Below are 25997 nucleotides of genomic sequence, written 5' to 3' on the forward strand. Positions count from 1 at the left end.
AGGTTAATGTCCGCTGTTCAACGTGTACAAGGGGGTGCGTGCAGACAAAAGCAGGTTAATGTCCGCTGTTCAACGTGTACAAGGGGGTGCGTGCAGACAAAATAAGGTTTATGTCCGCTGTCCAACGTGTACAAGGGGTTGTGTGCAGACAAAATCAGGTTAATGTCCGCTGTTCAACGTGTACAAGGGGGTGCGTGCAGACAAAATAAGGTTTATGTCCGCTGTTCAACGTGTACAAGGGGTGCGTGCAGACAAAATCAGGTTTATGTCCGCTGTGACAAATATTTGCATTAAATAATTATTTAATTATAATCAATATCATTAATTCAATTGATTATAATCAATTCAACCTCAGACGAGTGCAGCACTTTGCATGCCAGTTATAAGCGGTGTATGATCAAAGCTAAATTAATTTTTAAAACCGCTGTAGTTTTGTTTTGTTCTTGTTGTGACTAAATTAATATAAAATAACGGAATTAATGCATTTAAGCTCGAGCAAAGTCTTTCAGAATAAAAACAAATTATTCCTCTCTGTATAATCTCGAATGACACGTGACACGTCCGCGGCTGTGACTCTCCTGCCGCGTTCATTCATTCATTCATTCATTCAATCACTTCCTTTTTCTATCCTTCCTTTCCTCTCACCTACAGCCCTCGTCCTATACCCTCCCTCCCCTTTAACACTTTCCCTCCACATCGGCACCTGCGTCCCGTCGCGATGGTGACGTCTGCTCTGCTGCGCGCGTTGCTGTGTCTTTGGATTGCGCTCGAGAGTGAAGCCCAAACGGAAGTGCCAAATCGGCGCCTTGAGCCGACGCTGAGTCTTGGAGCGGCGAGGCATGACCAGACGTCGTCTCTCTCGCACTGGCGCCCCCAGGGCAGTAAGTGGCGCACTCGGTGACACGCTGGCCGCTCTGGGGGCGTCTTTTCTCCGCTTCCGCTTTATGTCAGGACTCGGGAATCAGGATTCACTAAAGTCTTTATTTACCTCAACGGTTGTTTCTGCACCCTCGTATACGTGCTTCTCTTTTGAAAGGTTTTATTTTGTTTTTCTTTGTTTTTTTTTCATCTTTTTATTTTGATTATTTCCAATTCAAGTTTTGTTGAAATAAAAATAAAAGAATAACTTTGGCGGATCATGGAACTTTCATTACTTTGGATGAAAATCGATTTTTCCTGTAACTGCAACAGCGTCATATTTACCATCAGCACGTTTATAAATCATTCTATAAGAACCCCTATCCCCCCACCGGCCCCATCTCCCACTGGGTCCCCTCCTTCCTCCATCTACCTTGGTCTCCCTCGCCTCTATTCTGGCTCCCTCAACCCTCCCTCCCCCGGGCTGCTTTCCCTACACACCTTGTCCCTCTCTCCTCCTCCCCTGCTCTCTCTCGCCTCTATTCTGGCTCCCTCAACCCTCCCTCCCCCGGGCTGCTTTCCTTACACACCTTGTCCCTCTCTCCCCCTCCCCTGCTCTCTCTCGCCTCTATTCTGGCTCCCTCAACCCTCCCTCCCCCGGGCTGCTTTCCCTACACACCTTGTCCCTCTCTCGCCCTCCCCTCCCCTCCCCTGCTCTCTCTCGCCTCTATTCTGGCCCCTCTCACCCCCACCCCTGGCTTCCTTTTCTCTATTCTGGCCCCTCTCACCCCCACCCCTGGCTCCCTTTTCTCTATTCTGGCCCCTCTCACCCCCACCCCTGGCTCCCTTTTCTCTATTCTGGCCCCTCTCACACCCACCCCTGGCTTCCTTTTCTCTATTCTGGCCCCTCTCACACCCACCCCATGCTTCCTTTTCTCTATTCTGGCCCCTCCCACCCCCACCCCTGGCTTCCTTTTCTCTATTCTGGCCCCTCACCCCCACCCCTGGCTTCCTTTTCTCTATTCTGGCCCCTCTCACCCCCACCCCTGGCTTCCTTTTCTCTATTCTGGCCCCTCCCACCCCCACCCCTGGCTTCCTTTTCTCTATTCTGGCCCCTCCCACCCCCACCCCTGGCTTCCTTTTCTCTATTCTGGCCCCTCCCACCCCCACCCCTGGCTTCCTTTTCTCTATTCTGGCCCCTCTCACCCCCACCCCTGGCTCACTCTCCTCTATTCTGGCCTCTCCCACCCCTGGCTTCCTTTTCTCTATTCTGGCCCCTCCCACCCCCACCCCTGGCTTCCTTTTCTCTATTCTGGCCCCTCCCACCCCCACCCCTGGCTTCCTTTTCTCTATTCTGGCCCCTCCCACCCCTGGCTTCCTTTTCTCTACTCTGGCCCCTCCCACCCCCCACCCCTGGCTCACTCTCCTCTATTCTGGCCCCTCTCACCCCCACCCCTGGCGTCCTTTTCTCTACTCTGGCCCCTCCCACCCCCACCCCTGGCTCACTCTCCTCTATTCTGGCCCCTCCCACCCCCACCCCTGGCTCACTCCTCTATTCTGGCCCCTCTCACCCCCACCCCTGGCTTCCTTTTCTCTATTCTGGCCCCTCTCATCCCCACCCCTGGCTTCCTTTTCTCTATTCTGGCCCCTCTCACCCCCACCCCTGGCTCACTCTCCTCTATTCTGGCCCCTGTCACCCCCACACCCCCTACCCCTGGGCTTCTTTCCCGACACACCCAGTCCCTCTCTCCCCCTCCCCTGCTCGCCGTCACTCTATCCCCTTCCCCCTCCCTTCGGCTCCTCTCCCTACACACCCGGTCCTCCTCTATCCTCACCCCCGGATCCTCTTTTCCCATACCTCCGGTCGTCCTCTCCCTCCCCTCCACTCCTCACCTCTCGTCCACCCAGTCCCCCCCTCCCGGTCACCCTCTCCCCCCCCCCAGTCACCCTCTACTCCCCCCCTCCTCCTCTCTCTCTCCTCCACTTCTCACCTCGCCTCCACCCCAGTCCCCCCTCCCAGTCACCCTCTACTCGCACCCCTCCTCCTCTCTCCTCCCCACTCCTCTGCTCTGCTCCACCCCAGTCCTCCCTTTCTCCCCAATCCGGCCCCACTCCACCACCTCATTTTCTTCATTTCTCGTTCAAGTCAGTTATATGGGTCTTTCCTTGCTAGATGGGAACACTGTCTTGTTCCTACATGAATGATACAGGCAAAGTTATTTTATTTTTTATTTCTTCCAAGTCTAAACGGATCTCGAAATAGTAATATCCCTGGCTCAGTTTGACTGTACTGCAATTTTTACCAGGCTAGGTGTGATTCTGCCCATTTCATTGCAAACCGGTGTGGCGTGCTTGCAGATTGCAAGCAGATACCTGGATGCATCTCCAGGTATCTGCAAGGTATCCAGGTATCTTGTGCTCCGTGCACACATGATAAATATAAGCTTTACATTTTGATTCATTCATTCATTTTGTAAGCAGCATGTGGATGCTCGGTTCATGTCATTACTTTTTGGCAAGGTCCAAATTATTTACTTAACAGGATGCAAAGGTCCAGCATTCAGACTAATTGTACGTATATCAGTTGTAGGATTTGCCACAGGAAAGTACAGACTATAGTTGTGTAAAACAAGTTCGTACTATTGTGTACTCTATCCTGTAATGCATTTTAAGGTTCTTATAAAGCACCAATAGAATGAAAATCACCCCTACAAAACTCTCAAATGCGGTAACTGTAAAATGAAAAACAAATTAATACGAGACCGGCCCTCGGTGGGGCACATACCTCGCCAGGCTGGTTTTTTTTTTTTCTTCTTTTTTTTGTATACCGAATCGAGGCTCGTGGAAGAGCTAACATTTATTCCACAAACAAATCAACCAGACAAACAAAACATACAAAAAGAGGGAGCGGAAGACAAGATGGGGAGAGGAGGGGAAGCACACAAACACAACACCTGAGAGCAGGGAGAAGCGCGGGAGGGAGAGGGACTGGGGGGAGGAGGCGTGGGAAGGGGGGTGGGGGGGGGAGACTGTTTACATCTAGGATCCCACTGATGGGCCGGACCTGGAGAGAACGCTGGGAGATCCGGATCTTCACCAAAATTGAATCGGCTTGTTCTCGTCACCAAACCAACTCGTCCACCAAGTTTTATCATAACCCGTCCACAACTTTTTGAAATATCATGCTTTGTATCGTTATTCGCTCCATCTCTCAATGAGGAAGAATCCGTTTTTTGTTTTTTGTATACAACATCGAGGCTCGTGTAAGAGCTAACATTAATCACAAAAAAACAGACACATAAAAAGACAGATAATGTCCTGTGGCTGGCTCAGTTAACACCGAGAGTATGCCACGGATGGCGAATCGAGCTTAATGAGGCGTTTCCAATTAATGGCGGATCATACGCGAGCAGGGGGGTTGGGGGGACAAGGCCGCTTACCTGACTGACGGTCCGACGATGTCTTCACCCTGCGAATCAATTAAACTCGCACAAAACGGAATTAAAGTTGTTCGGGAAAATAATACAAGGGTTTATTTAATAAATATCGGGACAGGAAAAGAACGCGCCAATAATAACTAAACCCCCTAGTGAGCGCTCATACACACGGACTTTGAACTACACAACAAATGGGAGAATGAATAAAATAAAACGTCGTGTTTGTGTGTGCGAGCTTATCTGTCGATGAAGTGTCCGTCAGGAATCGTCAGCTTCCGAACTCATCCGACCACAGCTCCGGCTGGCGTGGACCGCTCAGACTTTGGCGCTAACACCGGCCTCGCTGCACGGTCCGTCCCACGCCACGCCACGCCACGCCACACAGCACAGCACTCGCACGTAGGCACCACGAGAGGATGATCGTCGCGCCCCACCGTCTTTCCAACGTCCATCAAACGAAACTCCAAATGGGAATGAAAGGCAAACAGGGAAGAGGTCCAAACAGGAAGGAAGCCAAAACGAGAAGTTAAAAATGTCGGGGAGCGAATTCTTTTCCTGCCTGGCGTCTGACGTCAGCTCTCTCCCTCTCCCAACCTGTGCCTCGTTTCCTTGTCACCTTTCGCGCCTTTACACGTCACCGGCGCTTCTCCTCCAATCAGCGACCTGCTTCTTGGTAATGGTTTTGCGCCTTCCACACTGATTGGCCGAGTGTCTTGCCCTTTAGTGTTACGTCATCGTGTGACACGTCATTGGTGGCCAATCAGTGTGGCACGTCCTTCATCTTCCCTTCCCTCCAATCAGCGACCTGCATCCAACTCGCCCCTCCCCCCTGTCAATCACGAGTTCTCCTGGGCGTGGCTCTTTGCCTGCTTGTGCGATGTCTGCCTGCCATGGCGCCGTAGTGTGCGGTCGCTTGCTGTGGAGTAGTGTGTGGTCGCTTGTTCCAGAGGCGGGAGAAAAGAGGAATGAAGGAGTGAAGGTGAGCAGAGAGTCTTGATTTTGGCAGTTTTAGCAGAAGAGGGTTGCTGGCAGATCTTGTGTGACATGTAGGAATATTTGGGGGACAGAGCACAGATAGAGCTGGGGGAGCTAGGCCGGAGAGGAGTCGGTAGAAGACAGAAAGACCACCTACCTGCCTGCGGTGAGTGAGTGAAAGGCCCTCGGAGTTAGCTTCATCACGGGAGATTCCAATGATTCTGAACGCTTTGGTTTCAACAGCGTGAAGACGAGCTAGGTGTGAGGCAGGAGCACCAGCCCAAAGGGGAGAGCAGTATTCCATTGAGCTGCGGATGAAAGCCTTGTATGTGGTGAGGAGCTCAGGTGTGCCAAAGAAGGACTTCGCACGGTGGAGGATGCCCAGTCGGAGGCCAGCTTGGAAATGTGGTTTTCCCAGGAAAGATCATGGCAGATAGTGAGACCCAAAAGCTTGAGCGACAGAACTTCTTGGAGAGGATTGTTGAGAAAGTAGATGGGAGGGTTTTCCAGTCGGTCTTTTCGGAGAGACATAGTAAGAGTGTGAGATTTGTCAGGAATGAAAGACATATTCCACTTGTTTGCCCAGTCTGTGATATTATCCAGGTCTGCAGAGAGTGAGGAGGCTGCGGACTGCCAATCTGAGGGTTGAGATATGGAGCGGCAGATAGTGGAGTCATCAGCAAAGAGATAGAGAGGATTTTCCAGAGTCGGAGAGATCATTGATGAAGACCAGAAAAAGCACAGGGCCCAGAACACTGCCTTGGGGAACTCCAGCCTGAACAGGAAGGGGAGATGAGAGAAACCCATTCAGGATTTTAAAGAATTTATCGGAACGGGATTCGGATCTTCATCAAAATCTAATCAATTTGTCGTTGTCACACAACCAGCCTCTCCATCAAATTGTGCTGTATGATGTTAATCATGTTCTGCCTTTTAGAAATGTTGTTCTGACCACCTTTTTACTTTGCCCTCACCACGATATTAAATAATTTTTCACAAGGCCAACTATATGTACTTGTATATTGATATCTGATTACACTGAAAATTACGTTTTATTTTTACAAAACTATAAACATCCTCTCAGTCCATTCAAAAATGTCTGGTAGTCCGGATTTGGACCGCGGTCTGCCTATTGACTACCGCAGCTCTCGGCTATCTTGTCGGACCCATGTAATGTATACTACAAGAGGTGTGTGTGTGTGTGTGTGTGTGTGTGTGTGTGTGTGTGTGTGTGTGTGTGTGTGTGTGTGTGTGTGTGTGTGTGTGTGTGTGTGTGTGTGTGTGTGTGTGTGTGTGTGTGTGTGTGTGTGTGTGTGTGTGTGTGTGTGTGTGTGTGTGTGTGTGTGTCGTTGGTTGTTAGTTGTTATCTCCATATGCGGGTTTCAGAATGTGGAACAAGGCCCTCCCAGGTCTTGAAGGATCCACATCTGTTTCAGTAAGGGATCATGATTCGTGGAGCAGTTTGTGACGTTTTCTTACTCTCAAAGTTTTGTTCCGAGGGTTCTTTTGAGGATCATCACCGAGCCTCAGACAACTTCCAACTGCAATTTGTTTGTTGTAATATTACGGGGAGATGTTTTTCAAAATCTCAGTGAGGTTCTTCTTCAGCATTCCTGTTGTTCCCAACTATCACTGGTACAATTTTGATGCTCTTCAGTTTACAAGATCTCTTTACCTCATTTTTGAGGTCCTGGTGTTTGGTCATTTTCTTGATTTCTGCAGTATTTAGGCCAAAATCTCTGGGTACTGATATCTCAATTAGCAATGCTGTTTTTTCCTTTTTGTACCTCAGTACTATATATGGTCGCAATGCTTTGTGTTCTATGTTCATGCTTGATGGGATCATCAGGTCATACATGAGCATTACTTCCTTGTTTTCAGTGATTGCTTTTGGTTCATGGTTCCATGCGTTTTCTGGAACTCGGATATTGAGACTTTTGCAGATGTGCAGTGGATTACTCTGTATGCTTTGTTGTGTGTTTGGGTGTACAGCTGATCTCACATGAGTTTTTTTTTATTTTTTGTTTTGTTTTAACATCCCCAAAGGAGGTGTCTCATGTTTTCTGTTTCTTCCTTGCAGAACCTACACTTTTAAAGCCATTGGTGTCATGTCCTTGGTCTTGGGAATTTATAATGATTCGTTCTCCGTCCCAGTTGAGCTGACCTCTTCTTAGCCATTCCAGTGATCTTTCTTTATCCCAATCTGTGCAACTTTTATTATTATTTTTACAATTTTTATTTTTTTAATATCTTCCTGCCCTTTGGTGTGTTTTTTTGGGTTTTTTTCGATTGTCGGTTTGTATTTATACGTATAATCTTAGTCATAACCCTTCCGAGCAATGTTCATTACCTGGGTCTTCCTTCCTAATAAATAAATATAAATATACAAGCTCAAAATACATTAATAGTAATACATTACTACTAATACAAGCTCAAAATTCCTTGGATTGGATTGTCCCTCCTATAGATAGTTTGCACTGTTTTGGAACATCGTGGTAAAACTATTTATCTGAAAATTTAACTAACTGGTGTGGTTGAAGAGGTTTGCTTGGGTTTGAGAGGATGAATGGGGTTGTGCTGCTGTAAACTTTCCTATTTTACCCTGATACTATTACAGCAATTGTGGGAGAATATTTGTTGTTTTTCAGGTGGAATAAGGTGATATTTGTTTGCTGTAATCAAAAAAATGCATGTACTGGAGGGCAAGGACACTGTTAATGTAACTGATAAAATAAGGCAACACATGGAGTTTGAACCTGTTTGTTTCATATCACGAGCATAATAGCACCGAGTCGCAAGCGACCAAAATGACCAGAATAATCAAATATATTGTACTTGCATTCTGCCAATCAAGCTCATTAGCTATGAATATTTATCAAGTACAGTATATCATTGGATTTAATGTAACTTCTGTGTCATGTGATTATTGTCTAGATGCAGCTGTCGGAAAAAACATGATTAGGTTGGCGTCTGCACTGCAAGATCAACGGGGTTCAATCTGGGCCACTGACCCTCTTCCGTTTCCCAATTGGCAGGCAGAGGCATCGCTTCGAATTACTGGTCGGGGTCGAGTTGGTGCTGATGGTTTGGTACGTCATATGGCTTTTGTTACTGTATTGTCCTGCAGTGGGGCCGCAACCATCACCAACAGCTATGACAGATCAAAGGTGGTTAAAGCTCCTGCTTGCATTATTGGTTATGGAGCAATTCACCCTGAGATCGATATTAAAACAAAATGTTGTTTGGAAAAAAAAAAATCTTCAAAAAAGAAAAGATATATATTGTGTTTACACTCCATGCCTTGAATAATCGTGGTGGCAAAACGTGCAGCATTAATGTTTTACATATACGATGTACCTTCTGTTCTTCTGTCGGTGACTCTCTTTGGCCCTCGAGACACATTTACCTGGTCCAATGTGGGTCGTTCCACAGCGAAGGAAAGTGAAATCCGAAGTCGTTTTCACATTTGACAATCTTTATTATGCCAGATTGTTTTTTTTCACACATTCGGGTGTTTGCAGATGAATGAATTACCAAATGAATTAGTAATGGGATAGTAAAACTGAAATTGGAATACAGTACAAATATTTGATTCAAGATGAAAAGCAATTATTAAACATTCTAATTGAGCCACTAACTCAAAATTGAGTGCAATTGACTCAATAAACATGTGATGAAAGTGAAAAACAAGTAACCTGACGAAATCGTGATTAAATTAAATGCAATCGAGTCAAAAAAGTTTGGATGAAAATGTAATACATGCGATTTGGAAAACAAGTAAACGAAAAAACATGTTTTAGGGCTACACACTTTTACTTAAAAAAAAAAGAAAAAGTTTTTAACCTTTTTAAAAAAATTACATTTTGATAGATGAAAATGTACCAAAAAAGAGGACCGTGGGCCAAATTTCAGCTCTCTAGGAAGTATGGAACCTTGAAAACGAACGGCTCAAAGATTTGAAACGGGACAAACAAACAAAGTTCAGATGAAGTTAAATAAAAGTGTGTAAAAACGAACACGTTAACATCTTCGCTCTGTTAGTACTTGGTACCACATGTTGTGTTGTTCCATACGATAAAATAACAAAACCGTAGTGACTGCATACCTCCTCGGTCCGACTGCCTCACGAGATCCAAATTACCCAACGGCGTTGAGACGATGGAAACGTAACTTGCGGAAAGTGACAAGAGCACTTGCAGGAAATGCAGTTACAAATGAACAATCTGTCTTTCATTTCAGCAAGTTTGCATTCATTGTCATTCAATTCAAACTACAAATTCAGTAGAGTTGTTTTTGTCATGCCCTTCCCCCCCCCCCCCCCCCCCCCACATTTGTTCCCATATGCCACCAATCACTGTCCTGGCTCGTTGTTCAAAGGCAGGTGGGGAGCAGCGCCCTGTTTTCCGACACCTTCTCTGTCATACTTGATTTCTTGTGTAGATTTCCGCACAAGATGCACTATTTGGGTGTGTGCAGGCCTTTTGGTTTACAGAGCGCCCCGGCGTTCAGGGGTCCGTGTACGGAGTAGAGGACCGTTGGAATGGACTCGGGATCTTCCTTGATTCGTTTGACAATGATGGGAAGGTACTATTTGAGCTGTTTTTTGTCATTTTGTTCTGCTTGTTGTCATCCTTTACTTTACTTTATTGTGGGGGTGCTTGCTTTTGCCACGTTTCACTAGACATTATCAGTTCAGATGTTTATAAACAAGGATGCTCAAGGCAAACAAAAAGTGTTTGTTTCCATTTTTAAAATACGAGGCCTGATACACATGGACCCACGCATGCAGCTTGTACTGTGCACCACACTGTATGATAAATTGACAAATTAAGGCATCGATGTATTCATGTCAACACCTGCATCTGATGCACGCATGAAAGTAGAGGATACACCTGTCCGACTGATATTTGGTGCCCATCGGCTCTGCCTATCCTCCCAGTCTGATCTGACACCCTAAAATATCGTGAGCATGACGAGGGCATGTTGAAAGGTAATGCCTCTGATTATTTTTCTCCAAAACAGGTAAAGATATTTTGATGAAGAAACAAAGACAAATACTTCCATCAACGTTTATTCTACCATGGGGCATATTTATTTCCCATCACAATCACGACTGCAGTCCACATGTTTCTTCCAACGTTCAAGTTTGTCACGATTGAACTGTACTTCCTGCTGACCTAACCAGCACTTCACAGCGACCTGGATATCATCGTGTTTCTTACGTTTTGGGGAAAAGACGAAATCTGACGCAGCTAAGTGAGGGCTGGTGATCCTTTGTGGTGTACTCCATCGACTGCGTCTTTTTTTTCTTTCTTTTTTTCGATACACAAGATTGAGGCTCGTGAAAGAGCTCACATTAATCACAAAAACAAGAAAAACAAATGGACACAAAACATATAATAAGGGGAGCGATAGACAAGATGGGGAGAGAGGCGGAAGCACACAAGCACAACATTTGAGAGCAGGGACATCGGGAGATCTGTGGGAGGGAGAGGGCTTGGGGGGAGGAGGCGTGGGAAGGGGGGTGGGAGAGGTATAAAACACATGGACACTGCAAGGACTTCCAGGAAAGAAGTCGGCATTTCAGAAAAGTGGATCTGGGGTGAATTAACGGGGGTAGAAAAGATCAAGATTTTGCATGGGGGAAGATAAGAGATGGTGGGGAACAGCTGTTTTAAAGACCTGGAGGGAGGAGTGGGATTGAAGAGAGTGAGGGAGTTTGTTCCAGAGGCGGGAAAAAGAGGAATGAATTAGTGAAGGTGAGCAGAGTCTTGATTTTGGCAGTTTAACCATAAGAGGGTTGCTGGCAGATCTTGTGTGTCCTGCAGGAATATTTTGGGGACAGAGCACAGAAAGAGCTGGGGGAGCTGGGCCGGAGATGAGTCGGTAGAAGAAAGACCACCAACCTGACTGCGGTGAGTGAGTGAAAGGCCCTCGCAATCAGCGTCATCACTGGAGATTCCAGGATTCTGAAAGCTTTGGTTTCAACAGCGTGAAGCCGAGCTAGGTGTGAGGCAGGAGAACCAGCCCAGAGGGGGGGAACAGTATTCCATTGAGCTGCGGATGGAAGCCTTGTATGTGGTGATGAGCTCAGGTGTGCCAAGGAAGGACTTCGCATGACGGAGGATGCCCAGTCGGCGACTGGCTTTGGAGGCCATTCTGTCTTGCATTCAGAATCGTAATGGTGAACCCAACTCTCATCTCCAGTCATCTCATTTCTGGTCACTCATTCCAACTCTCATCTCCAACACTTCATAACTCACAGCACTGACAATGTCGTGCTGCCTTCTGCCATCTTGACTAATGTAGCACTGAGATGTCTAGTGTCGGGTTCACGAAACTTCGCACCCAGTGGCGGGATGAACTAATATGTGGACCACACTTTTTCATTTGAATATCTTTACCTGTTTTTGAATAATATAATAGGAGGCATTACTTTTCAAAGCACCCTTGTATAATTATAGGAACACCACATGAAACACCCATCCAAATCCTAGTATGGCAGAGTATAACCCTCACAATCTGAACTATTGACGATGGACTTCAATCGGTGGGCCCATTGGCCTTGACAGTGAATTATTTTCATAATTAATAACCGACACATTGTATCATATTATGAGCTTTATATTGTAAGCAGGGGTAGCACAGATGAATATTAATATATTTTTGGGTGCTGCGATTCACTGCCATTTAACCTCCTTGTGGATGTAATAAGCTCTTCCTGAATTCAGACATCACCGTGATGGTTTACCCAAACAATACGGGTCATTGCTAGATCCATGGCTCTGCCTGCTCCCGCACTCCGTCAGGTGTGCGTGCGGTGGTGTTGGCGTTCGTTGTTTCCGTGTTTTGACATGCGCTCTGATTCTGGTTTATTGTCGGCAACTGATTGAGGACTCGGCACTGGCATCCAACTGACCTCTAGTTGAACATCCATCTTGTTGAGCAAATCTAATCATGATTGTCCCTCATAGTGAGGATTTTCTCTGCCATACCACGTACCCCTAAATGGTACAGTAATTCCATATCGGCTAGTTCCCACAGCTATCACATATGATCTCAAGTAGCGAATTTTAGTTTTTATGTTTTAGCTCTCAAGCTTTGTATCGTAAAAGCACCATCTTTCTTCACCTAGGCATCAGGGACCAATGAAGTAATGTGCACGTTTTAACTTCCCTTGTTTGTCTTTGTTTTGCAGGATAAAAACCCAATAGTATTAATTGTTGGGAATGATGGTTCCATGGAGTACGACCATGAAAAGTAAGGATGTGCCGTTTGTCTTTTTGAGAGATGTTTTGGTTTTGATCTCAGTTTGCGATTGTGTTTGCAAACAATAATGTTGCTTTTAAAAATATTTTTTAGTAACATTGTTTGTCTTGTACATTTAATCTTTTTGCTCACTTTCCTAAACCTGAATGTGTTTTGCCCATTTGTGTGTCCCTCCTTTCATGAATGCAGTGATGGTATGAATCAGACACTGGGTTCCTGTTATCGGGATTTTCGCAACAGGCCCTATCCGATAAACGTCAATGTTGTTTACTACAAATCCACCCTGGAGGTGTGTATTATGGGTGGGCACATCAATAGTTGGAGCATGACAGACAGCCATGATAGACCGCCCATAATAGACAGCCCATGATAGACCGTACCGGTCCTTTCCGAATGGCTTTATGGTTGGGTGGTTGATTTCATAGTGTTGCTAAGGTTAAGATGTTTACTAGTTGTTTCGCATGATGAACATTTAGCATTTTGGTATTTATGATGAAACTCCACATCTGCACGGATTTGTGCTTACCCCATTTCATACACCAAAAGCTGCTTGCTGAAAGGAGCTGTTTTGTTTGCAGGGTGTGACAAAAGTAGGGATGCAGTTGCTTATTTTAATTAATTATTTTAATTTAACACATGGAAAGTTAATACCTTAAGGCTTAAGGTATTTCATCGCTATTTCATAAAATAAATTTAAATTAGGTGTACCGGAAAGTAATGTCGTTTATCAAAAGAGGAATATACAGCTTTAAAAAACTACATTACTTTCCGGTACACCTAATTTATATATGTGTGTATGTATGTATATATATATATATATATATATATATATATATATATATATATATATATTTATTTTTTATTTATTTATTTTTTATTATTATTTTTTTAAATAGCTGTTCACTCACTCTATGGGTAGGTGTATATATACAATGTGAATTTGAAGCGGGGTTTAACTTCTTTGCTGAAAGCAAAGCTTTTATTGTTTGGAGGTGATAATTAAAATAAATAACATTGTACTATGTTATACTTGATAGACATACTCCTGTTTTACTACATACGTAATTGATGTACATCTTGCTGAGCAGAGTGCAGAGCTTGGTCTGCACATGCGCGTTTGCCCAAACTTTGCTCCAGCCCCGTGCCCTCTTGCTGAGAGGAGCCGAGCTTTCCATGCCCTTGTGATGAGGAGAGCGGCCTAAAACACATTCCTACACTCACTAAGGAATGGGGTCTCGGATCATTTAATATTACTTTTCACGTTGCAGCAATATTACGTTTTTTTTTTGTTTTTTTTCAAAACTTTCAAAAAATATTTCTCCTAAAGTACTCCCTACCACCCATTGATGAACCTCTGAAAATTTGGCAAAGATCTGTTTCGCCATCTGAGAAAAAGGAATGGGATTATCTTTTTATTTTACATATTTTGCAAATATTTGACATACACACACACACACACACACACACACACACACACACACACACACACACACACACACACACACACACATACGCACATACAAATGTGGATACATGGAGACCTCGGAGGGCTACGTTTCACCTTCTGAAGCATGCATATGGAGAGAACAACCAACGACGCACATCATACTCGAAAATTGCAAAACAAGAATAACGAAATTATCCACAGCAAAGATAGACCACAAAAAAGCGTTTGATAGTGTCCGACATTCATGGATGATAAAATGCAGGCAATTCTACAAGTTCAATCTGCAAATAATCATACTGATGGAGAAAGCAATGGAGCTTTGGAATACCACATTAATATAACAGCACTCAAAAGGAAAGATTGAAATAACAGGAGTGAAGATACGTTGAGGAATCTTCCAGGGAAACAGCCTTTTCTCCTCTCCTGTTCTTCCTGGTCCTGAACCCACTGAGCAACCTCATTAAGGAGCAAGGACATGGATACACCCTGATGTCAAATAAGAGGGTGTCCAAAGAGACAAAAATGTACACATCTACTGCATATGAGCCTGGTGTTGGCTTAGCGGTTAGGGTGCTGGCTTGGGATCCTCGGATCATGGGTTTGAATGCCGGTTTGTTTGTTTTTTGTTTTTTTTGTATACAAGATCGAGGCTCGTAAAAGAGCTAACTTTAATCACACAAAAAGTCAAACCGACACATAAAACACAAAAAATAAGGGGAGCGGTAGACAAGATGCGGAGAGAGGGGGAAGGACACAAACACAACATTTGAGAGCAGGGACATCGGGAGAAATGTGGGAGGGGGAGGGCTTGGGGGGAGGTGGGAGGTGTATAAAACATATGAACACTGCAAGGACTTCCAGGAAAGAAGTTGGAATTTCAAAAAAAAGAAGAAGTGTATCTGGGGTGAATTAGCGGGGGTAGAAAAGATCAAGGTTTTGGATGGGGGAAGATAAGAGATGGTGGTGAACAGCTGTTTTAAAGACCTGGAGGGAGGAGTGGGATTGAAGAGAGTGAGGGAGTTTGTTCCAGAGGTGGGAGAAAAGGGGAATGAAAGAGTGAAGGTGAGCAGAGAGCCTAGATTTTGGCAGTTTAACCATAAGTGGGTTGCAGGCAGATCTTGTGCGACCTGAAGGAACATTGGGGGGACAGAGCACAGAGAGAGCTGGGAGAGCAAGGCCAGAGAGGAGTCGGAAGACAGAAAGACCACCAACCTGCCTGCGGTGAGCGACTGAAAGGCCCTCGGAGTTAACTTCATCGCAGGAGATTCCAATGATTCTGGAAGCTTTGGTTTCAACAGCGTGAAGCCGAGCTAGGTGTGAGGCAGGAGCACCAGCCCAGAGGGGGGAACATTATTCCATTGAGCTGCAGATGAAAGCCTTGTATGTGGGGAGGAGCTCAGGTGTGCCAAGGAAGGACTTCGCATGACGAAGGATGCCCAGTCGGCGACTGGCTTTGGAGGCCAGCTTGGAAATGTGGTTTTGCCAAGAAAGATCATGGCAGATAGTGAGACCCAAAAGCTTGAGCGACAGAACTTCTTGGAGAGGATTGTTGAGAAAGTAGATGGGAGGGTTTTCCAGTCGGTCCTTTCGGAGAGACATTGTAAGAGTGTGAGATTTGTCAGGATTGAAAGACATGTTCCACTTGTTTGACCAGTCTGTGATTTTGTCCAGGTCTGCAGAGAGTGAGGAGGCTGCAGACTGCCGATCTGAGGGATGAGGAATGGAGCGGCAGATAGTGGAGTCATCAGCAAAGAGATAGAGAGGATTTTCCAGAGAGTCGGAGAGATCATTGATGAAGACCAGAAATAGCACAGGGCCCAGAACACTACCTTGGGGAACTCCAGCCAGAACAGGAAAGGGAGATGAGAGAAATCCATTCAGGGCCACACGTTGCCTACGACCAGAGAGGAAGTCCACAAGCGATGAGTGGAGATTTCCATGGATACCATAGGAGGAGAGTTTGGTGAGCACAGCTGGGTGCCAGACCGTATCGAAGGCACGTGATATGTCAAGTGAGACAGCTCTGATTTCCTATTTGGCATTGAGGACCTCCATCCATTGTTGAGACAGCAGAAGCAACATGTCCAGAGTAGAATGACCTGGTCTGAATCGAAATTGATGATCAGAGATCAAGCCATTGGAGAAGAGGAAGGATTTGATATCCGAAGCAATGATGGATTCCATGACTTTGCCGATAATTGGAAGCAGGCTGATTGGTCTGTCGTTGCAAGGATCTGTTTTTGCACATTTTTTGTGGAAAGCGGTAATGTTTGCTGATTTCCAAGATGCTGGCAGATGACCTTGAGCAAAAGAGAGGGTGAAAAGAACAGAGAGAGGGTGAGATAGAGCGGCAGAACAGGATTTTAGGACCCGTGGGCTGATGCCGTCTGGTCCAGTTGCAGAATCAGAGTCGAGGTTTGTCAAAAACTTCTCCACCTTGTCAGGAGAGAAGGACACAGAGTCCAGGAGCAGTTGGCTTCGACTGGGAAAGGTGGGAAAAGAGAGAGATGGGTTTGGGACACAAGATTTTGAGGCAAACACAGAGTTGAGGCATTCGGCTTTGTCATGTGCGGTGTCAACTGTGTAGCCATTTGAGTTAAGGGAGGGGATGGAGGGGGAACAAACACCAGAAACGGATTTGACCAGACACCACCAGGATTTGGAGGAAGGAGACAGGTTTGAGAGTTCAATCTTGAGTGTGGAGAGATGGTGCTTCCTGGCACTCCTGAGGGTAGACACACACTTGTTCCGAGCTTGGTGGAAGGAACTGAGATTGCCTTCAGTTGGATTTGCCTTCCAAGAGGCAAAGGCAAGTTGTTTCAGGGCAACTGCCTCACCACAAGATTCAGTGTACCATGGACGGGAGGAAGGGTAAGACAACTGAAGACGAGATGGGATAAATCTGTGCATGAGAGAGAGCAGTTTGCTTTGGAAGAATTCCCAGGAAGAATTTATGTCAGAGGCAGTAAAGATGGGAGACCAGTCCAGAAGATTGATAGCTGCTTGCAGACCGTGCCAGTCAGCCTGAGTGAAATGCCAGACTCGTCGGCGCTGAGGAGGTTCTCTGAGAATGGCCAGAGAGATGTCCACTTTAACAAGCACATGATCAGAAGAACCGATTGGAGCACAAGAAGAGCAGCAGACATTTGCAGGGACGTTAGTCATCACCAAGTCCAGAAGAGAAGATACTCCATTGACTGAGGTCCGGGTCGGGAAATTGACAGATTGTGTCAGTCCCAATGATTCGCAGAAGTCCTTTGCTGAAGTGCCATGGCTGGTGAGAGATGAACCCACACCCAGCCAGCTGGCATGATGACAGTTGAAGTCGCCACATATGAGGAAGAGAGAGTTTGGATGAGTTGATAGAAGTTGGTCCATGTTGTCCGACCGAAATGTAAATGGAGTCATCACTGGTTGGAGGACGGTACAGAACACATATGACCAGAAGGTGGGAGCGGAGAGGAAGCCGTAGCCAGAGGTACTCCTGGGGGTGGGGTGGAGAGAGGGCAGTGCAAGGAGAGTGAGGAAGAGAGTTTTTGATAAAGATAGCCACCCCACCACCAGGACGAGGCTCAGGTCTATCATACCGGAGTAGGGAGTAACGAGGAAGAGATATTAAGGAATCGGAGATATCTTGAAGGAGGAAAGTTTCTGTTAAGCAGATCAAGTCTGGATTGTTAGAAGCAACCTGAATGGAGAGATCAATCAGGTTTGAGCGAAGGCCCCGGATGTTTGAGGTCCATACCGTTAATGAGGAGAGAGGGGGAGCATCGGGTGCAGGACAGGGGAAGGGAGGGGTAGGGTCAGATGAAGGATGAGAGGGGGAGGTAGGAAGAGCAGTTGATAGTGTGGCAGAGATTACAGAAGAGTTACCAGAAAGGGAAGGATGAGGAGGACGAAAGGTTTGATGGTGATGGGATGAGGCACAGTGAGGAGTTGTTTGAGGGGGGGCAGAGGAAGGTCGAAGGTTGGGGGAGGTGGAGGTATGCGATCGAAGGGAGACGAAGTGGGGAGGAGGCAGCTTTGAGAAGGAGGTGGGAGGAGGGAGAATTTGGGAGGGATGGTTGTGGGGGAGTTTTGAATGGGAGGGGCAAAGGGGGAAATTTGGAGGGGAGGGGCAAGGGGGGAGATTTGGAGGGGAGGGGCAACGGGCGAGATTTGGAGGGGAGTTTAGGAGGGGAGGGGCAAGGGGGGAGTTTAGGAGGGGAGGGGCAAGGGGGGAGATTTGGAGGGGAGGGGCAAGGGGGGAGTTTAGAAAGTGGATGATTAATGAAAGATGAACATTTATAACAAATTGGGTTTGTTGTGATTTTCAAGTTAGCGATCCGTTTAAGAACGATGGAGGAGGGGTGGAATGAATGAGAATTTCGAGCATGTAGTGAGAAAAAAATGGCCTCTAAAGGTGGTTTTTTTTTTTTTTAGTGAGAAAGAATTATAAGAGATTGAATATGTTTTTTAAATGGAATGAGTTGAAGAGGAAATTGAAAGGAGCCTTTTCAATAAAAGTTGATCGCTGAATTGTTGACAGGTTGATCGCTGAATTAACACCAGGGGTGTTTACTCAGCCTGTCATCCTTCCGAGGTCGGCAAATTGAGGACCAGTTCATTGGTAATTCCCTGTGTGTCGCAATAGGCGACTAACAGGGTTGGCGGCAGGAAGGGCAGGAAGGGCATACGGCCATAAAACATTGCTTCAAAAATGGGACCACGGTGCCCGAAAAAGGCCAATCCCTGCTCTGCGGGGGGGAAATGGCCTTCAAAGGTGGCTCCATCTGCTGTATATGGATGATTTAAAACTCTTTGCACCGAATGACGAAAAATTGGTCGAACAACTCAATTTAGTGAAAGTACTCTGCCAACATTCAAATGTAATTTGGCTTGGATAAGTGTGCCAAGTGCACATTCATACAAGGTAGACCAACAGAGACAGACAACATAAAAATTCATCACAAAAACAACAATACAGAAGCTAGACAATAAAGCACCATACAAGTACCTCAGAGTAGAAGAGGGCCACCAAATATGTCACAAACAAATGTGCAAAACAATTACCAAAGAATACCTGCGTAGCACGAGGCTGATTCTGAAAACACACCTATGTTCAAGGAACAGAACCAAAGCCATAAACCAACTCGCAATACCAGTATTCCAGTACAGCTGCGGAATAATAAACTGGCTACAATCAGAAATTGATAAGCTAGATATCAAAACGAGGAAACTCCTCACTGTCCACCAAATGTTTCATAAAGATCAATGCCTCCCGAGAATGTACCTGCTGAGAGACAATAGCGGCCTGATGGAGCTCAACCAAGTGTACAGAATAACAACTGTAGGATTGGCCGAATACGTAAAAAGTGCAACAGACTACTGAATCCAATTTGTAAGCAAAACCAAGACAACAAACCAGAGAAGGTAATCCTAACCCACCAAGCAAAAACATTCCAAAGACAGGTGTGAATGTAAGATGTCACAAGAAACTGAAAGGACAGCGAGTATAGCCCCAACAATTGTAAAAAAGAGGCGTGAAAAATATAAAACAAAATATTGTTATGTTTTTTGGGTCGGGATGAAATACCTTGGCTGAGATAGAATCGTGTAGGTTTAGAATGCTCCGAGTGTCGTGAAGAAGAAGAACCCACCTGTATGTAAATTAAGTTAGGCCAACTGTACGGGTAAGATCATATGTGTGTCCATACGAGGGGTGGAGCTATGCTAATTAGGTAGGGCTTAAGGATATACCCCAGTGTGTAATTATTGCCCTGTGATTTTTCCCTTTGTTTTTTGCATCAAAAAGGGCCGTCATTACAACTACAACGATCGCACTGTAAATTGACTCATTTGCTCACAATGCCGCCGTAGCACATTTGCCGATCGGCAAGGAAACGTCATCCGAACATTCCTGAACAGAGATTGGACTCCGCCCCCGACGACTTGTAACGGGTATGCTGCGCCCCGGCCTTCATGATTGAGTAGAGCTCGGTGATTGGACAAAGTGTGACGTCAGCATGCAACATTTGAGAGAGCTGAAGGCAAAAAGAACGCGGTCTCGCCATTTTCTCTCTCTGTCCTGGCGCTGATTGGAGGTAGTCGCATTTCCTCCTTGTTCCGGCTTGGTCACGGGTGTGGGCTTTGGTCCATGTGTGCTCTTGGGAAAGGATTGTTGAGAAACAGCGGTTCAGAACAGTCGGAACTACAAGGCACAGGATCAACGTCGGCGATGGACTGGGTCCGCGGGTGTGTTTCCTCTGGACGTCGAAGAGCGCACTCTGCACCATGTTGTGCATTTCCCGCACAATGGTTTGGATGCGACGAGCGACCGGCAAGCCTTACCAGCCATTTGGGGATGCAAAGCTGAGTGCCGGCCGATTACCACATCATTTTTTATTTTACTTTCGTTTTTCCCCGTGTTTGTATACGAGTCTGAGTGGATACGTCTAAATTAGGAATTTTAGTTTTTACCTCACCTTTCATTGTTATTTGCATTTATTTTCATCAAATCATTATTTGTCGAACTTTACTTTCCTTGTATTGTGGATTTTGCTGTCCCGTCTTTGTGTTTGTGGATTCGGATTAACCCCTGCATGTGTTCCGATCAGATAAGGCATCAAACCTTCCCGCGTGGGCAAAAATATAATACTGCCAAGTTGGGTATACGCCTCTGAGTAAAGCTTGTTTTGGTCATTCGTCCTCTTGGGATCTTAACCCCGGGGACACAACAATATCAATAGATATACACTGACGACTGGGAAAACGATAAAAAGCAGGAGCAGGTTTCTGGCGAGTTGCGTCAGAGTGCAGATGGCGTGGACGTGAAACGGCCCTGCTTGCAGAGTTAAAATGTATGACAATTGATCGTTATTTGTCGATTTAGTCGAGTTACATTACAACCTGTATGTGCAGGTGATGGTTAGTATGGGAATCAGCCCACAGCCCGACGACATACAGCTGTGTGCTCGAATTGAAAACATGAATCTACCAAAAGAGGGCTACTTTGGCTTTTCTGCTGCCACTGGAGACGTAGCTGGTAAGTTTCATTTATGTGTTTATACTGCATTTGTGGTTTTACCTAAATATATTACCACTGTTGTAAAAAGTCAAATCCACAACATTGTCCTAATGGTAGGTTTAATTCAAATTCGATCTCTGGCAACACCTGTAAGATATAATCAAGCCATGTATCAGGATTACATAATCATGGAGGAGTCAAGCAATTAGCCATCAATGCAAGCAAGCCTGGAACATCTAGATATACGCACCATTCGAGTATACACTGTCACACAGATTATATGTCACAGGAATGATTTGGAGCGATGTTCGTCTGAGTTCTTATAGTCGCCTCTCAGTGGTTGGAGAGAGCATCACACCTGGGTTCAACTTAGATACAATTTCATTACATTCTCCCCGCCATTAAAACTACACTTCCGCTAAGGCAGGAATCAAGCGAGCAGCATATAGCAGCAGAATAATAGCAGTGAGCAGCAGTTGTTCGTCCATGTCAGTCGGTCCAACCATAGCGGTCGGGGTGGCGAATCTCCCTCCCGGCACGGGTCCGGAAACTACCGGGTACTACATCCCCAAGACCGGAGTCCCCTGCATCGGAGTAGCCACCTAAGTCAGGTGACGGCGGTGGCACCACAGGGCCTACAGGTTTGGGAGCGTTTAGCGGTGAGGATGCCGGCAGATACTCCATAGGCGGATCAACGGGAGAGTCCATGGACTCGTAAACAGGGTCGTCAATTTCCCCGCAAGGGGCCAGGTGACGGACGGAGACTGTTGACTCGCGTCCATCAGACATCAACACACGAGCATGCTCGGGATTAGCTTGGAGTACCTGCTCCTTATCCACAAGTGGGTCATACTTACTCATGTGAACTGCACGTTTGAGGAAAGCCGGTCCCGGCTCAGCAAGCCAACTCGGTAAAGATCGGGTACTACCCGAGCTCCTCGGGTGATGAAACATCCGTTCGTGGGGAGTTTTATTGATAGCCGTACACAATAAAGTCCTGATCGAGTTCAGTGCCACGGGTAGCGACCAAGCCTATTTGTCTAGGCCTCGGCCAAGGAACTTAAGACTCAGCGTAATGGCTCTCCCTATAACACCATTGAAGCGTTCGACCTGTCCATTCGCTTGCGGCCTATACGGAGTAGTGTAGCTAGAAGCGACATTATGCTGGAGTAAGAAGTTACTCACTTCCTGGGACAGGAACACTGCGCCTCGATCGGTATGCACATAGGCCGGATTCCCAAACATAGAAAACAAGTTCTGCAGGCACCGGATAACCGTGGCGGCTGTCATATCTACGCACGGGAAAGCAAAAGGGAATCTCGAGAACTCATCAACGATCGTGAGTAGATAACGAGAGTTACTCGAAGCCGGTGACGCTGGCAGCGGTCCTTTGAAATCCATCGCCAATCTCTCCCACGGCCTAGTGGGTCGGACCAGCGTTCCGATAGGAGGGTTGTAGAAACGCGGTTTGAGTTCAGCACACACAGAACAAGTGCGACACAGCTGACAAATATCCTCAACAGAGTAGGGCAAGTTACGACTGCGCACAAAATGAGCGAAACGCATCACCCCGGGATGGCACAAGGTGTCGTGCAAAACACGCAGGTCCTCAAAAGAGGTGAGGCTCGCACACATCACCGGCCGCGATAAAGCGTCTGCAACCAGGTTATCCCACCCAGGGCGATATTTGATTGTGTAGCAGAAATCGGCGAGCTCGATCCGCCAGCGAGTGATTTTCTCATTCTTAATGCGTTGAGCATGCTGGGTGTCGTACATAAAAGCAACGCTCTGTTGGTCCGTGATAATTTGGAAGCATCGTCCGAGCAAATAGGGACGCCAACGCCTGATCGACTCGACGATGGCATACGCCTCCTTTTCGACAGATGAATGCCTCCGCTCAGCAGAGGAGAGAGTCCGTGAAAAGAAGGCCACAGGGCGCCCCCCCTGAGAGAAAGTTGCAGCTGTCGCATGATCCGACGCATCACTTTCCAAAACAAATGATTTATTTTCGTCAATCGTCGCCACAGCGGCACCAGCGATGTCGGACTTAAGGCTATGGAAAGCGGCCTTGGCAGCAAGGCACATGGGGAACGCTTCGCAATCCACAAGTGGGCGGAGCTTCGCGGAGAAATTTTGAACCCACTTGGAATAATGAGCAAACAGCCCGAGAGCACGCTTCAACGAAGCACAATCGCAGGGCGGGGCCATGTCGAGCAAGGGTCGCAGACGCTCCTTATCCGGAGCGACAGAGCCGTGGGTCACAGTGTACCCCAGGAGATCTATCGTGCGAGCAGAGTAGCGACATTTGGCCTCATTCATAGTCAAGCGATACCTCTGCGCGACCTCGAGGAAGCGCTTCAGGTTAGCATCATGATGTTCCTGGTCATACCCGCAAACTGTGAGATTATCCAGATAAACGAAGACATCGGTCAAGTTCTCCTTCGCGATGAGGTCGTCCATAGCCCTCTGAAAACATGCGACCCCGTTCGTGACACCGAAAGGTAGCCGGGTGAACTGGTATAACCTCTGACCTGATTCAAATGCAGTATAGATGCGATCTGCCGCGGAGATGGGGATCTGATGATACGCACTACTTAGATCGAGAGTGCTATAGACCGAATACTGTGCCACCTGTCGAACCAGGGAGTCCATTCCCGAGAGTGGGTAGGCGTCCAACTGGGTAAACCGATTAATCGTCTGCGAATAGTCGATTACCATGCGTTTGTGATGCGATTCGCTTCGTACCACCAGAACTTGGGCCCGCCATGGCGACCGACTAGGTTCTATGATACCTTCCTTTAGTAGCTGCACCGTTTCTTCCACAATGAATTGCACGTCAGCTCGTGAGTAGCGTCGTGATTTAACCGCGACAGGTGTACAGTCCGTGGTCATATTGGGGAACAGCGACAGTGGCTCAATTTCCATCCCTGCAAGAGTATCAGTACCACCAAATTCCATTTCCAAACGTCCATGTCGCTTGAGAAAATCATGTCCCAGCAAAACTTCTGCACATAATGCTGGTAAGACCATTAAATGCACATCCGGAAACATTCGACCCTTAATCACAAGCTTCAGTCGACATTCCCCTTTCGTGCTAAGCCATAGCCCCTGAGAAGCCATAAGGATTCTGCATATTGTCCCAAGAATCGGCCATCCATATTTCTGCACAAGCTGAAGGTCAACATAACTATCCATCGATCCCATGTCGATTAAAGCATTTGCAAAAATTCCTTCAATCATGAGTGGGATTATAGCAGGAGACAGGCCAGGTGGCCCTGTAGTTATCGAGTCGCCGAGGGGAGGCGCTCGAGCCTCGCGCGTGGATCCGACGCCAGCTAATGTCTTTCGTGCCGTTGAAGTTGCTTGTCGGCCAGTCGTGCCGCCTCCAGAGGGCACTCGAGCCATGCGCGAAGTTCCCAGCTTTTGTGCGGTTAAAGTAGCTTGTAGGGTGATCGTGCCGCCTCCGGAGGGCGCTCGTGCCATGCGCAGAGTTTCGTAGCCAGCATTCACCGATCGGGTGGCCGATCCCGGAAGTTGGCAGGGTGTCGGAAGAATGCCTGTCAAGGACGGGCGCGCAGCGTACTGAAGTGATTGCGACACTTGTTTAGTCGGCGCGGCGAGTCTCAAGGTCGAGCTCTCAGCTCGGGGCCCACAGAGAGGGGCGATCCCCATCAAAGTCGGGCGAGGCGCGCCGGGCGCCGTTCGTACTGCGGGCTCGGAGATAAGCACATTCATCGTCGAGCTAGCTGGCTTGCCTCGCAATGCTCGGCAAACTTTTGCAAAATGTTCCGTCTTTGTGCACAAATGACACTTCGCGTCCTTAGCTGGGCAAACTGACCTGGGATGATTCCGATTCCCGCAGAAATAGCACGTAGCGTTACTTCCTGACTTGGGTCCTGCAGCAGCAGCCACCGTCAAGCCCGGATCGGGATCCTCGGGAGGATCCGTGGTCCCCGATTCCGGCGGAGGTGCCATGGGGGCATCCTCGAGCTCGGCGGTCGCTCTCTCCGGTCGGGTCTATCGGGATATCCCCGCAGTGACGTATGGGCATTCATACGCGTCGGATTGTTCATGTGCTTCGGTGTACACGTGAGATAACCGAAGTGCTTCGGCTAGTGTCAATTCGGATGCTTCCAGTAGTCTTTGTCTGACGACCGGCGACCTTAGACCTGAGACGAAAGCATCGCGGACAAGGTCATCGCAGACTTGTTCATGGGTGCATACCACAGGGGTACTTTCCTTCAGTAGGCGTCAGAGGTCTTGAGCAAATTGATGGAAGGTCTCCGTGGGCTGTTGTCGACGAGTTGCAAGCAAATGTCGGGAGTAGACCATGCTTCGTTTTTTTATGTAGATACGCTTCAGCTCAGCCACAGCATCATCGAACGTCTCACATTGTTCGATGGTCATGTACACGGCGTGGTGCACCTTAGATTGCAGAACAGCGAGCTTTGTTTCATTGGTGACGGCCTCCTGTGCATTGAACTGATTATTCAAGATCTTCAGCCAATGTGTCAGTTCGGCGGCCGTGTCCGTCGCCCGGTGATCTGCTCCGAAGACAGGCACTTGGATCATCTTATGAGCCATGTCGTACTCGTTCGGGTCTCGTACTCGTTTGGGACGAAGAGACGAATTTGAATTAAGTGTTGTAAAAAGTCAAATCCACAACATTGTCCTAATAGTAGGTTTAATTCAAATTCGATCTCTGGCAACACCTGTAAGATATAATCAAGCCATGTATCAGGATTACATAATCGTTGAGGAGTCAAGCAATTAGCCATCAATGCAAGCAAGCCTGGAACATCTAGATATACACACCATTCGAGTATACACTGTCACACAGATTATATGTCACAGGAATGATTCGGAGCGATGTTCGTCCGAGTTCTTATAGTCGCCTCTCGGTGGTTGGAGAGAGCATCACACCTGGGTTCAACTTAGATACAATTTCATTACAACAACCTGATGGAGTTTTGTGGTTGTGATAAATAGCATGATGTATTAAGAC

General features: G+C 46.9%; 1 protein-coding gene across 5 annotated transcripts in view; it reads left to right on the forward strand.

Annotated features, from left to right (window-relative positions):
- Positions 1-560: 560 nt before the first annotated feature.
- LMAN1 (lectin, mannose binding 1) overlaps positions 561-25997 on the forward strand; it is a 66692-nt gene continuing 41255 nt past the window's right edge. For 2 of the 5 annotated variants that reach the window (XM_068107009.2, XM_078771750.1), the window contains exons 1-6: positions 945-1036; positions 8205-8359; positions 9747-9854; positions 12469-12530; positions 12729-12828; positions 20887-21010. In XM_068107009.2, the coding sequence (XP_067963110.2) occupies positions 8225-8359; positions 9747-9854; positions 12469-12530; positions 12729-12828; positions 20887-21010 (529 nt within the window). In that variant the 5' untranslated portion in view covers positions 945-1036; positions 8205-8224. Of the gene's footprint in view, positions 882-944; positions 1037-8204; positions 8360-9746; positions 9855-12468; positions 12531-12728; positions 12829-20886; positions 21011-25997 lie in introns of those variants that run through there. The other 3 variants (XM_068107008.2, XM_068107007.2, XM_068107010.2) reach the window with 3 other exon arrangements.

This window comes from Myxine glutinosa, chromosome 2 (genome assembly GCF_964187855.1).
Source record: "Myxine glutinosa chromosome 2, kmMyxGlut1.1, whole genome shotgun sequence".
Lineage (NCBI taxonomy): Eukaryota > Metazoa > Chordata > Myxini > Myxiniformes > Myxinidae > Myxine > Myxine glutinosa.